The sequence below is a fragment of the Hibiscus syriacus genome, unplaced genomic scaffold (assembly GCF_006381635.1).
Source record: "Hibiscus syriacus cultivar Baekdansim isolate YM2019G1 unplaced genomic scaffold, ASM638163v2 tig00110333_pilon, whole genome shotgun sequence".
NCBI lineage: Eukaryota > Viridiplantae > Streptophyta > Magnoliopsida > Malvales > Malvaceae > Hibiscus > Hibiscus syriacus.
Genome location: NW_024062689.1, coordinates 646911 through 661782, shown reverse-complemented (window position 1 = coordinate 661782; position 14872 = coordinate 646911). Strand labels below are relative to the sequence as shown.

At 37.2% G+C, this 14872-nt stretch overlaps 1 protein-coding gene and 1 long non-coding RNA gene across 2 annotated transcripts; both read right to left on the bottom strand.

The window, feature by feature from the left end:
* Nucleotides 1–1337: 1337 nt before the first annotated feature.
* Nucleotides 1338–5739, bottom strand: LOC120120235 (nicotinamide adenine dinucleotide transporter 1, chloroplastic-like). Its single transcript, XM_039139914.1, has 9 exons — nt 5425–5739; nt 5234–5329; nt 5045–5151; nt 3229–3277; nt 2978–3087; nt 2341–2435; nt 2151–2239; nt 1971–2065; nt 1338–1784 (listed from the first exon to the last, which is right to left on the bottom strand). Exons 1-9 carry the CDS (start codon nt 5492–5494, stop codon nt 1563–1565), a joined length of 933 nt encoding a protein of 310 aa, XP_038995845.1. The 5' UTR covers nt 5495–5739; the 3' UTR covers nt 1338–1562.
* On the bottom strand, nt 3611–5038 carry LOC120120236. The gene is made up of 2 exons (XR_005515886.1): nt 3940–5038; nt 3611–3733 (listed from the first exon to the last, which is right to left on the bottom strand). It is a non-coding gene; the product is annotated as an uncharacterized LOC120120236 (long non-coding RNA).
* Nucleotides 5740–14872: the final 9133 nt, after the last annotated feature.

Sequence of the window (14872 nt, the reverse complement as noted above, 5' to 3'; positions counted from 1 at the left end):
ACAAAGAAATGAAAGATTAATAGTTAATGATATTTGAGAGGGGGACGAAATTATGATATTTTTTAGGGCAGTGAATGCCTTTTTTTTTTCCATGTTGGTATGTTAAGTAAAGGCATGATTTATATTGATGGATTGGAAGTATAAGGTGGGCATCACCTTTCTGCTGCAGGAAATGTGCAGCTTCATGTCATGATGTGAAGATGACTCTCCTTATCCTCTTAAACTTCCACTAATATTTCATTTATTTGTGTTATACACTAAACCTTTTTCTTGTTCACTTCACGTACACAACGAAGAAAGAAAAAACCCTGGAATTCTTCCTTCTGGGGTCCATTGTCCAAAAACCTGTGAAAATGGCTTTTATTGCAAATGCAAATACGTGCTCAAATAACAATCACAACTAGGTTAATAATTAGAATATTATCGAACAAAAACGACACATAATGTTACTTAAATCAAAATAAAATCTTGCAGCCTATAAAGGAATGAAATAGTCCCCATGTTATGTTGGAAAAGTTAAAGTAGGCATATGGACATGATGATCATCAAGATGATAATTATTTTTGTTGGGTGGCCATTGATAATTAACTGAAGACTCTTTTGAGGGGAGAAAAATGGATCCGAAATCCAATCTGGAAAGCAAAAAGCAAAACCCTAATTTCTAACCACACTGTTAAATAATAAAAAAATTCCATTGCCAAAAGTAAGACTTTAGTTTTAAGAAAAAGCAGCAGTTGGTTAACACAGGTTGTAGACAAGTGGTTCTTTGTTGTTACAAAACATGTTTGGTTTAATAAATTCTTTTTATTACTGTGAGTGGGTCTGAACAAAATCATGCAAGCAATGCACTCTCATTATATGTTTTCTAATGGCCCAAATACGTTTGATGGAAAAGACAATGATGACAGGTTAAAGCAAAGTTGTTTTGTCCTCGTATTCTCTTCCTCCTACATTCATGGTGATTGATGTCTTGAACTAATACTGTGGATAGTGGTACTTGCTGCTACATTTTTTTCTGCTGATATAATTTTGCAACACAAATATAAAAAAAGGAGTCAACTTTATATGCAGAATCATTATTATTATTTCTGCATATTTTTCATGAAATCTACTCCACACAAGGCCCTCAATATGAGAAAGGAAAGAAAATATCTAGAGCACTGTAGAAGAATAAAGTGTGCTCAATGTCCTAGCAGCTATCACCCGAAAGTGATGTTAAGAAATGTTTAATGACATACAATGTGTATCAAAATGAATTGTCTTTGAACTTTTTTCAGTGGCATAGTTGTTCAAAAAACAAGGAAAGAATATATGTTTAAGCTAACAATGTATCATTTTCATCATTATCATTGTCACTATAACACGTCTACACCTTCCTCAGAACCCTTGATCTCAGGATGAGGAGAAGAAGATGGAATGAATATTGCTAAAATGCTACCACAAGAATTCAAACCGTAACAATGTATCACTACCCCAAAATGATGCAATGCTGTCGGGTCATATGCCAGGAGACAGAGGCTATATCCTTGGTTGAGAACGATGCACCCTCATAATGTGTGAAGCTATGGATCAGAAGGGAAAAGATTGACAAGAAATCGATGAATCATCTCAAAGCTGGTGAAGGTGATAACAGCTGCAGGTGTGGTCCTGATAAGATTCGTTGCACACCCACGGTAGAATCCAGTAAGGCCTTCTTGCTGAAACACTTTTCTAATGCAATCAGCCACCCCAGAATAACGTTTCTCGGAGTGATGCCCCTGTTCCTGAAGCCTTGAACGTACCACCTACATCGAATAAGAATACATGACTAAACAGGAACTAATGATAAAAACATATCCAGGTGCAGCTCTCAAACATTGGTTTTGGTTTTGGGAAAAAAGAAAATATTGACAGATCTCCCATATTTTACATGATAAGTGAAATGCAGCCTTATTCAGAAGGAACGAGTTGTAAACAATTATCCATCATACCTCATGCGGATAAGTCAATGTTGATGCGAATATTTTGGAAACTGATGACGCAACAGCAACATCAGGTGCACTGAGTTTATCCACTGGAGTGTTATCTGCTAAGGCCCACCAAGTTAAAATATATTCAATGAGTAATAATAGTTAAAATATATAGGTTGTTAAAAATTTTAGATTATTAACCTTGATTAGCTAAATAGAATTTGATCTTCTCATATGTTGGAAACTGAATGGCAACATGACTAACGCCAGCTAATGCAGGGACAAGACCACTGTTCATCATGCAAAAATATGACAACCAGTTCCGGTAAAAGAAAACTTGGCTTGAAAAACAGAAGAACTTATCAATTTCTTATGAATGGTTCTACAATACCTGTATAGACCCCGAATACCCTCCTCATGAGCTATTCTCCTCAAAGCAGAAAGCGTACTCCTATAGGGAACCACTCCTGCTCTCATTCCTTGAGTCTATAAAAACAAAGTGACAGATATCAATGCATAACAACTCTAAATCTATTATCTTTAAGCAGCAGCATAATACAGTTAAAAATTAAAAAAACCTCAAAGCACGTACATGGTACAAATAGATTACAGATTCAAAATATATCACCACAAAACAATTTATCATCCATAAGAGCAAACCAAACAGCCTAAGTAACGGTAACTGGTGATCCACACACTTGATGCAGGTTGTTATTTGACTTATTTCTGCTCATTCTAAAAGGTTACTACTTGAGTAAGGTATAGGCTTCTCATTTCCTTTACATTTTTTAGGGTTGATGACCAGTGCAAACAAAAGTACTTGTCAGAAACAACAGAAGCAACAACAGATGAAATTTTCTAGATCCTGTAACAAACTATAGCCAGAACAAAAAAACAGGCAATATAACTTAGAAATTTAATATAAGCCACTATTGCAGCATAAAGCATGCCATGCCATCTATAATTTTAATATCTTTTATCATACGTCATTACATTGAAAAATATAAGTATAAACTTGAGAGACACACTTGAAGTCTTGTCTTCACAACCCAAAGAGGATTTGTACAACAAGTTGTTGCAGCTCCAGCACCAGATGCAGCTAGCATGTTAGCACCTACAGAGAGATGTTGTTTCTCATCTACACATGCACCCAAAAGGAGAAATATGTCAGAAGCTAAAAAGAATATTCAGGATGATAGTATATAAAACAAAATCTAAAAAGCAATAGAAGGGTCTAAATTAAGACTGAAATTGCAGATCCTGTGAACTTGAGACCAACCGTTTGAACAAAGGCTGTTTTTGAGCTGCTCATACATTGTAAAATAAACCTGCAACGTCAATTCAAGCAAGCACCGAAAGAGTGAATAAGAGAACATGAAAAAAAAATCCAATAATAAAGGCATGTGTTTCACACTTGCATCAAAAGGAATAATTTAATACATAACAACAAAAGCACCCATGGAGATCTAAACAGGTGGCTTGGCTTCCTGTTTGAATTACTTAAACCATAAAATCCTAAAATATTGAATCTGAACTTCTCCAGAACAGTGTTCTGCATAGTTGGGAACTTGGTATTGGAACAGCAATACTAACACATCTGCAATAATTATTGATTGCCCAGGCAATCAAAATTATGCATGGTGAAGGAATCATTGTTTTTACATTAGGAACTCAACCTTGTGAATTGTGATTGGATATCTAACTCTTCATTCGAACTAAAATTTTGCTTCTCCAGATTCAATTTAGAACAACTACTGAATCAGACAAAACAACTGCTATAATAACTGATGAGCAAACTTAGAAAGAAGATTGTTCTTTTTTATTAATTAGTTTACAGCCTTTATAAGAAGAACTAAGTACAAATAAGGAAACAATCCCTAAAACTCAGTAACTTCCTAAGAATTAGAGACTAAGATTAGATCCTACTATACAAGGTAACTCCTAGGACTAAGGCAAGTATTATGTCCTTAATCTTAGGGATTCTAACAACTGAGGCATGTGTTTCACACTTGCATTAAGGGGAATCCATTAACACAGAATAACAGAAGCAACCATGGAAATCTAAACACGTAGCTAGTCTCCCTTTTTGAATATAAAATCCTCAAAATCAAATCTATATTTCTCCGGAACAGTGTTATGCATAGTTGAGATTGGAATAGCAAGTATCAACATATCTGCAATAATTATCACATTGCCTGATGAATAATGCATGGAGAAAGAATCCATACTTTTAATTTTGTAAGTCAACCTTGTAATTGGTTACCCAACTCTTCAATTGCATAAAACTTTGCATCTCCAGATTCCATTTAACGCAATTACTAAATCAAACAAAACAACCGCTAAATACTGCATTTCCTCCCCAACTTAAAATATTCAAACAGGCAGCTTAAATTTCTGCTATTCGGAGTTACAAGGATAACAAAAGGCGTCGATGATATAAATGTGTTGAAGAGCACTTCCTCCCCAACTTAACATTCCCTCTATAAGGCTTTCTTCATGTATTTTGTGAAATTGTAATCAACAATTTAAACCCAGCACATATCCCAAATTAAAGAGAGGTGAAAAGAGAAGAAAACATGCGCAAAAACTATTAAAAATGTCCTTGGTTCTTATATTCTAACTCATCCTAGAGCATAACAGCATAAATGTACCCAAATTGTGGGAAAGGTTTATCTTGTTTCAGTGTACACATGCACTTTACCCAAGTTTTAAATGAGATTCAAAGGTTAGGACAGGATACAATACAGAAGCTTAGAAGCCTCTATCTTCAGATCAAGCTTGGGAGTAGGTGCAAAAAGGGAATCAGCACAAAGATATTTTCATTTTATAATAACTCAAATTTGCAGAAGGATGATTTCTTTGATTAAATAATAAGTCGATCATTCAACAAAGCTCCAAAATCCATATCTTTTAACGCACTCAAGGTGTAGTTACCAAGATATAAACATTGGCATCAATAAAAAGGCAAGTAATTAGAAACCATTGAGATAAAAAATGCTGGCCTTTGCGTTTCACGATAACATTCAAGAACTCTTTAAGACTTTATAAACAGGATTGGAACAGCCTAAAATAGAATCAGGGAATACACAACTTACAGCCCAATTAGGTAGTAAAGCGAGTACAGTAGGAGCAAGCCCACGGTACATGCCCCGCAAGCCTTCCTTCTGAAAGATTTGTTCCAAGCTACCAACTATAAGACTACCTGATCAAATAATTAAAGTAAAAAATATAAAGAAAAAACATTTTTTTTTCAATTCAAATGAAAGTAAATCAGTATTACATACGTCTACCGGTTGCGCCATCGAGCTTTGGCAGCCCATGAACTTGTAATCTTGTCTTTATAACATCTAAAGGACACACGAATGTTGCAGCAATAACACCTGCACGTGAACAAAAGAAGAAGAAAAAAGAGCATCAGAATTTAGCTGTCGAGATAAAAGGTTTAGGGGAAAAGGGAAGGGAATATTTGAGATACCGGCAGCGGCGCCAGCACCAGCATTGCAAAGGACACCCCTGGAATTAGGGGCATGGGAATCATTGGACATTTCTCGAACTTGTTAAATAAATCTGAAAACAGGAGAAGGTTATAGCCAAACAAAAGGAGTCCTCTCTCGAGAGGGATATGGCCGACAACCACGGTCGCATTGCCAGAGGATAAAGATAATTGGTGTGGAGCTGGAGAAGCGCCTGAGTTAGGGTTTCGACTTTAGTCGTTTTTTGGAATCAGGGAGATCGGGTCGAGAGGCTGGGCGTTGCCCTATGAGATCGAGAAATTGCCATGAGGTTTGGGAAGGAGAGAGAGAGTTGGCTTTTGTTTAGTTTATCATGAGCCTGTCAGTTCTCGGCCGAACGATTCGCCGAATATGAGGACCCAATTGAATGAAAAGAATCCCTCTCTGAGTCAAATGGTAATAAAATAAAAAGGCAACCTTTGCACTAAACCCCCTCCACCTCCGCAATTTTATAATTTGGCCCAACCCCTGGACCTATTGGCCTTTGGCCCGCACCTAAACAACTAACTTTGATTTATTTGTTTTCTTGTTGGTTTCGTTATTACTTTGACAATTTTCAATTTTTTATCTATGATTTCGAAGTTTTTTTTAATAATATAGAATGATTATAAATTTTATTTAAATTTTTTAATTTTTAATAATATATATATTTTGTAAATTTAATTGTTCCAGTTTAAAACCTTTAGATATAATAATTTTATTTTGAATTATTAAGGTAAATAAAATCTTTTTAAATCATTTATAATAAACACTCTATAAATATAATTATTTGAATTTAAAAATTTTAAAAAATAATTTTTTAGTTATTAAGATCATTTAATAAATTATAGGAGCCTTAAAGTTATCTTTGAATATGTAGGAGTGTCACCTATTTTTATCTATTATTCTTGGACTTGTGATTTGATTAAATAGCGGGTCAACGTCCATGAATTTGGGCTTGGCCCAACACCCCGAAAAACAATGTAAGACATGCTTGACCTTTCAATTCCACCGTTGTCCTCAAAATTTCGCCTATTAAAACCTCTAAAAACCAATAATCTTCTTGTTCACTTAATCCACCACAAACTGCAATACTCTTTTTTTTTTTGTTAAATAAAGTTTAACAGTAGAATTCCATACTCCGGCGATTTCGTGGTAACCCAAACTCATACGTGAGACCCATTCTACAACCCGCCGGCGGTGAGGCGACACTTGCAAATTGCAATACTCTCCGAGTCTGAGGTATACTATTAACGAAAGGATATTACTTTTTGCTTTATTTGTAACTAAATATAACTTCTGAGAATCATATTTGAGTGTTTTGGAGCAATATGAGATTTAAATTAGTTGAATTAAATATGTATAATGTTTGGCTTTTTACAAGTTCCATCCTGTAGAGGTGTGAGGTCTCACTAGGCTTGCATTCTTCTGGTCCTGAAGTGATTAAGAAGATTTAGATTTATATCATTTCAAAAAACATTGCTTAATCTTGTAAATGGAAATAAAGGAAGCATTAAAATTCAACTACTTATGCTTATGTGAATCATCTAAACTGGACTAGTGTAATTGAGGTTTCTTAAGCTTACTCCTCATTGTTAATATATAATTTCGAATTGCCTCCCAATGAGAAACGTTCTCTTTAAACAATTTGATTGTTTTGATCAATATTGAACTGCTTTCCTGCGTTACCAGAATCTATTTATTTTAAAGCCTATATCTATTAAAATATCCCCAACTTACAAATTTTTAATGTTGATTTTACAATAATTTCTCATGAGAAATAAGCAAAACACGTATTGTCAGAAATCTATACTGATAGTTTTCATGGCTAACCAGGTTTATTAGGCACCACTAGTAGCCCAGGGTGAAGCTGCACGACCAGTTGCTCCCGCAAGGCAAGATTGGACACCGACCATGCCACCTTCGGTCATACCCAATGAAGCTCTCAATCGAACGGCGTTACGTCACAAGCCCTGTTGTCAACGGCGTTACGTCACTTTGTGCTCAAACGAGCTCTTTACCCGGCTATGTGATTTGTACATCAGCCCATTTAAGACATTCTACTGGAGCTTCAAGAGAATCATCGAAGCCTTAGCTGTCCCAGTTGAAGCTCCTAAGGGAACCACTTAACTACAGTACGCTGTAGTCTGCTACATCTCCTCTTTCTTCTGGGATCTATACGTTTCAAACCGTGAATCTATTATCAAGCTCTCAAGACCTGCACAACTACAGCATTACAGCTTAGAGCAGTACTTCACTCAAGATTGTTATGATCCATTTCTGCACCATCTCCTATCTGTCATTAAACCAACACATCCCTTTGGAACCATTGAAGATGCTCTTTACATCCCCTTACTCAGCAACAACATCAATTTTGACAATAAGGCTAACCCATTTGGCATTAACAATTTCATGATGAATGAAGCTTTAGTTCGAGGTCTACTTAACTGCATGGACACCAGCAATTTGAGATGGTACACTGTCCCACTACCGAACGAGACATTAGGCCGTCCATTTTGGCTCCTAGATTGGAAACGAGACAAAGCTTACGCATGGTTTCCACAAGAAGGAAACTTCTCTAAAGAAGACCTCATTGCAGCCCAAATCCTTGGGATTCCCTGCACCCCAAGACTCGCCCCCGAGATGTAGATGACTGGCAATTCTTTGCTGGTAATGTCCTACCTGAAAACATTTTTGCGTCCAGCTATAACAGGGCCACTGCCCGCTACTTTTATGGAGCTGCTGAGTATCTTACGATATCCCACCGCCAATGGTTTCCCGAACAGGCAATCATTGATGGAGGTGCACCCGTTGGTTCGAAAAGGCATCAGCCGGACCCGGCAACAACAAGCTCAGGTGGACCTCGAAATATGGAACTCACTCCAGCCGTTGATTCACGCTCACAGTTAGGGATGGCAAAAAAACCCGAATCCGACGGGAAAACCGAAAACCGAATTAAACGGGTCGGGTTCGGGGATGATAAACGGGGACGGGGACGGGGAAAACCCGTTTATGTTAAACGGGGACGGATTTGGTAATCCCCGCCCCAATTACTCGACCCGATTACCCGGCCCGATACCCGACCCGATAAATATTAAAAATAATTAATTAATATATATATATATATATATATATAATATTAATAAATTTAATTTAAATTAAAAAAATATGGGACTGCTGTAGCAGTAGTGCAGGCAGGTCATGGGTGTTGCAGTTGGATCTGCGAACTAGCTCGGGAATATGGGAGTAAAATGTGGTTTTGCACGTTGATGTGCAGCAACAAAGTATAGAGAGAAATAAAATGTTTACTACAAAAGTGGTGAAATAATAAAAAACAAATTATGGTGCTTATTACAGATGGTGTTTTATTAATTTATGGTAACTTTTGGGACATTATATTAAACATATATATGCTTGTCGGACTGGGATGAATGCTTTCAAAGTAATGGTGGGCCCGCATGGTGGTCAAGGGAACATCACGGGATGGATAAGTTGTATAAAAATTATTTTATACAAACTATCTCAAGTTTTAAAACACAAAATATTATACTATAAATGCTAAAATCATGAGCCTATATCGTACATAAACTCTAAACCAATGTAATTAAAGTTTCAAAACACTGCGTTTATGCTAAACGGGGATACCCGTTTTCCCGCGGTTTTCTCTGATTACCCGATGGGGATCCTCGTTTAAATTCCCGCGGTTTTTTAAACAGAGACGGGTACCGATTTTTTAAACAGGGACAGGGTCGGGGGACCAATACCCGGCCCGAACCCGCCCCGTTGCCATCCCTATACAGCCACAACAACCACCAACCACGCCACCTAGGGCAGTATCCTTTTACCAGTATCAACTGATTGATTGGTGCTACCATGGAGTTATACTCAGGCACAACGTTCAGGCACAGAAGATGCTCTCTGCTCCTTTCTGTTTACTCATTAATATAACTAATTAAGCTGTAGAGCAATTTTATTTCGACAGGGTTGTAATGAACTTTAAGTAGTTATTTTGAACTTTGTTTTAGTGAATGAATGTTTTATGTGTAACATCCTAAGTAACAGTTAGTGACTAAATTGTAAAAATTCAGAATTTGGTGATTAAAGTAGAATAATTATATAGTTTAAAAATAATTGTTAGTAAATATGAAATGAATTTAAGGACAAAATGGTCATTTGCAAGGAAAAATAATAATTAAAAATTTTATGGGGTTATATTATAACCCACGTGGGGCTTGAGTAGGAAACAAAGGTTCCAGATTTCTCTCATCTCTTCTTCCTTCTTTCTTATCTTCTTCACTCTTCTCTTCTTCCAAACGTGAAGACCAAGTTCAAGGTAAGAATCTGAACCTTGGTAGTTTCTTTGATTTTTAGCTTGGAAATTGAAGCTTGGAGGTTATATAAGCTAAAGGAAAGCTTATATGACATTAAGACAACAAGATAAGTGTTTTAGAGATAGATTTGAAAAATGAGTTTTTAGATGAAATTTTGATATGGATGAGTTTTTGAAGTTTGAATAAGATTTTTGACTTGTCAATAAGTTAATTAAGAAGTATGAGGTGATAGAATTAAAATTAGAACAAGTTGGAATTTGAGTAAGATTCTTAAATTCTATATGGATTATTAGTTTTTTTAGTTTTAGAGGTATTGAATGGATAATAATTAGTTTAAGTAAGTGTATGAAAGCTAAGAGTATTAAAGGGAGTGAAATATGAATGTTTGAGCTGAAATGAAATGATTTTCGAGCTCAAAATAGGATTTCTGGGCTAGGGGAATCGGTACCCATTCAAGGGGAATCGATACCCCCTCAACGTATATGAATTTCCAGAATGCTAGAGGGGAATCGATACCCCCCAGGGGGGGAGCCGATTCCCCCATATAAAAAAAAAGAGAAAGACTAAACTATTAATTCCTTAAATTGGTAGGCTATTAAAGATTAATTTCAAGACATAGACATCTGATAATCATCTTGAAAATTATGTTTATGTAGATACTAAGCCAACACGAGTTCGGGAACAATCTACAAGTAGGATCGATCGAGGAAAAGACAAAGAAATATAGGTGAGTGCATATGCATAGCATAATTATAGAAATATACTCAATTCTAGACTTGTGATAAGTCTAGATTTTATATCTTGGTACATGATCATATTCTGTATTATGAGACATGACATGAATTCATATAAAATGCATTATATGACATGAATATGCAGGAAAAGTTATGAGCTATGTGAAAAGGTAAGAATTTACATGTCTACGCGATATAGACTACGTGAAATGTAAAAGCCCATGTTATGTAGATGAGAACTATAGGTATAGTTGGCATGCCAAGGGTAGAGGGTCTACGCGGTCCTTCGGGACAATATTCTACGCGGTCCTTCGGGATATATATATATTCTTTGGAACATGTGTGAAGTCTGGTGAGACACATATGTGATCCCTAGCATATGTATATGATTCTTAAGGAATTCTATGTGGTCCTTATGGACATTATTATATGGCACTACGGTGTAATTCTACGCGGCACTTCGGTGCATTTATACGAGCTGTGGTGACAGCATAGTGCACAACCTCACATTACTCAGATACCTTAGGTTCTCAATATGATATCATGGGCCAATAAACTTATTAATACAAATTCATGAATGTTAAAGTAATATGCTTACAAGTATGGATATTGATGATGTAGACTACATTGATTAAGTACATGCTTTCATCTCATTTCATATGATTATGACATTTTTATTACATTGCCTTGTTATTATTATTACATTGCCTCACTAAGTCAATGACTTAGCGTGTGAGTGTTTCACACGTAGGATCCGAGAAAGTAGACGAGACAGGTGAAGCAGCTTGACAGCATTACTCCTGCAACCACCAGATCAGAAGCAACTTAATCAGTAGGTCATTTTGTTATGTAAATGGCAGTTGGCATGTAATTAAAGGGTTAAGTTGTGTATGCTCTGAATATTTTGGTAAACTTATATTACAATATGTATATTATCGTATTTTCTTAATATAAGTTCAAATATTTTGCTATTATTGGTTAAGAGTTGTGTTTTAAAAGTCAATGTAATATCTCTGACTCATATCCGGGTCGGGTACGGGTTGGGGGTGTTACATTTAATGGTATCAGAGCTATGGTTTAGCCGATTCTAGGCATGAACCAGAGTCTATAGAGTCTTTAAATGGAATACATGCCAACTAAGAGTGAGAACTTCTGATCTGGTATAGTATGAGTATGTTGTTTTGCTAATAGAACAATGTGTTCATTCTTATTAGATGTCCGGACATAATAGCTCCCGAAGTGAAGCGGGAGTAGATAGGCATGCTGAAAGCAGTAATTCATCTGCCCTGGCCAGGCAAGGTGAAGAACAGGCATCTCAAGGAGTGCCTGTGCAAGATCAAGATACGTTCTTCAGAACGTTAGACGTTATTCTGACGCGTCTTCAACCTTCTGCTCCACTAACTCAAAGAATAAATGTAGCAAAAGAGTTGAGAAGTTTAGGAGCTCCCGAATTTAAGGGAGAAGCTGAGGAAGGTCCAGTGTCAGCGGATCTTTGGTTGAATGATTTGAAAATCATGTTAGATGGTCTCCACTGTTCTGAAGTGGAGAAATTAGATGGAGCTGTATCTTTATTGAGGGGTCAGGCAAGGATATGGTGGACGAACGTCACCATGAGGATGTCAACCGACCAGTTGACTTGGTCTTTGTTTTTAGAAGAATTTAAAAACAAGTATATTGGAGATCAGTTTATCCGACAAATGAAGCAAGAGTTTATGCATTTGAAGCAGATGAGTCGCTCTGTATATGAGTACGAATGTGAGTTTAATAAGCTGAGCAAGTTTGCAGCTGAGCTTGTGCCTACTGAAAAAGATGCTTGCGAATGGTTCGTGGAGGGCTTGCGCCCTAGACTTAAAGAATTGTTGATAGTGTTGAATTTGTCCTCATTTCAAGAGGTGATCAATCGTGCCAAGGCTCTTGAAAGAGCTATGAATGAGAGATTCGGGGATTTTAGAGTTCAAACATCAAAGAGAACAGGTGCTTCTTCTAGCTCAGTACCATCAAAAAGGGGAAGAGACTTGGGATTTCGATCACAAGCTAGATCAGAATCAGTTGCATCGTCTGCTAGGGGAGCAAGTCAGGCAAGACCTAGACAGACGCAGTCAGTGGAATCTAGTTCTGGGAGATCTACTCCGAGTCAAGGGAGACAGTGTCAGCACTGTGGGAAAAACCATTATGGGGCTTGTCGGATGGCTGCTGGGACTTGTTTTCGATGCGGAGATGCCGAACATTTTATCAGGGATTGTCCATTGATTGTTGGTGAGCCTGCACCATCTGGAAGAGTTGGTTCTTCCTCACAAAGAGGGCGAGGAAGAGGCAGAGGAAGGAACCCGTCTGAATTCTCTGCTCAACCTGAAGTTCGATCCACTGCTCGGGTATACAATCTAAAGACAAGTGAAGAACGTGATGACTGATATTATAGCAGGTACTTTTCAGTTGTATGATAAATTAGTATTGGTACTGATTGATCCGGGTTCTAATTATTCTTATATTACAAGTAAGTTAGTAAAGGAGTTGGGGATTCCCTTAGAAGCTACGAGTAATGAGATTATAGTAACAACTCCGTTAGGCCATAGTGACCGGGTGAATAAAGTTTGTAAGGGGTGTCCCATAAAGGTTCAGGGAATTGAATTCCCTGCTAATCTGATGGAATTACCCTTTGACGAGTTTGAAGTGATTCTGGGAATGGATTGCTTGTTCCGTTATTATGGAGATGTTAGTTGCAGATTGAAAAAGGTAACCCTGAAAAGTCCAGAATGAATAGAGATAAGTGTGAGCAGTGAAAAGTTTAATCCTTTAGCAAATGTAATATCAGTGATGTCTGCCAAGAAATTATTGCTACAAGGATGTCAGGGTTTTCTTGCAAATGTGATTGATTCAAGAGCTCAAGAGAAAAGGTTAGAGGAGATTCCAATAGTTCGAGAATTCCCTGAAGTTTTCCTGGCTGAGTTGCCAGGATTACCTCCGGATAGAGAGGTAGAATTCCAAATTGAAATAATGCCGGGAACAGCTCCGATTGCAATGGCACCTTATCGAATGGCTCCAAAAGAATTGCAAGAGTTAAAGAATCAATTACAAGAGTTGTTAGAGAAGGGATTTATCCGACCAAGTGTATCTCCTTGGGGAGCTCCGGTGTTATTTGTTAAAAAGAAGGATGGATCAATGCGTCTTTGCATTGATTATCGACAGCTCAATAAGGTGACAATCAAGAATAAGTATCCCCTTCCACGTATTGACAATTTGTTTGATCAGTTAAAACGAGCTTCAGTATTCTCGAAGATTGACTTACGTTTCGGTTATCACCAATTGAAGATTCAAGAGAAAGATATTCCGAAGACAGCTTTCAGAACGAGATATGGTCACTATGAATTCATTGTAATGCCATTTGGAGTAACGAATGCACCTGCTGCTTTCATGGATCTTATGAACAGGATTTTTCAGCCCTACTTGGACCAGTTTGTTGTTGTCTTTATTGATGACATACTGGTGTACTCGAAATCCCATGAAGAGCATAGCGCACATCTGAGGCTAGTTTTGCAAATTCTCAGGGATAAAAATCTCTATGCGAAATTGTCCAAATGTGAATTTTGGCTAAACGAAGTAATTTTCTTGGGGCATGTGATCTCGACAGTTGGGATTAGAGTAGACCCTCAGAAGGTTAAAGCTATAATGGATTGGGAAGTTCCTAAGAATGTGTCTGAAGTTCGGAGTTTTCTTGGACTTGCCGGTTACTATCGAAGATTCGTTAAGAATTTTTCGATGATTGTGCTGCCTCTAACAAAGCTAATGAGAAAGAACATACCATTTGTTTGGACTTCTGAATGTCAAGAAAGTTTCGAAGTTTTAAAGAGAATTTTGACGGAAACTCCGATATTGGTTCAACCGGAATCTGGCAAGAATTTTGTAGTATACAGTGACGCATCCCATAACGGGTTGGGGTGTGTATTAATGCAAGAAGGAAAGGTGGTAGCGTATGCATCGAGACAGTTGAAACCACATGAAAGGAATTACCCCACTCATGATTTAGAAATGGCTGATGTAGTATTCGCTCTCAGGATTTGGCGTCATTATCTTTAAGGGGAGCGTTGTTACTTATATACGGATCATAAGAGCCTGAAATACCTGATGACTCAAAAAGAATTGAATTTGAGGCAACGTAGATGGGTAGAGTTCCTAAACGATTATGATGTGATAATTTACTATCATCCCGGAAAGGCGAATGTGGTAGCAGATGCTTTGAGTAGAAAGACGTTTGCAGCTTTACGAGCTATGGATGCAAGATTATCTTTAACGGGAGACGGTGGTCTTTGTGCAGAATTAACCCTTAAACCAGCATGGTTGGAACGAATAGGAGAAATGCAAAGTAAAGA

Bases quoted from the DNA above. Each gene is read 5' to 3' on its own strand.
- LOC120120235 (XM_039139914.1), bottom strand. From the start codon at position 5,494: ATGTCCAATGATTCCCATGCCCCTAATTCCAGGGGTGTCCTTTGCAAT. The intron at 2,436-2,977 runs GTGTGTCTCTCA...TTGTTTTTATAG, and splicing joins TTGTGAAGACAAGACTTCAA to ACTCAAGGAATGAGAGCAGG. The intron at 1,785-1,970 runs GTATGATGGATA...TATTCGATGTAG, and splicing joins CATTGACTTATCCGCATGAG to GTGGTACGTTCAAGGCTTCA.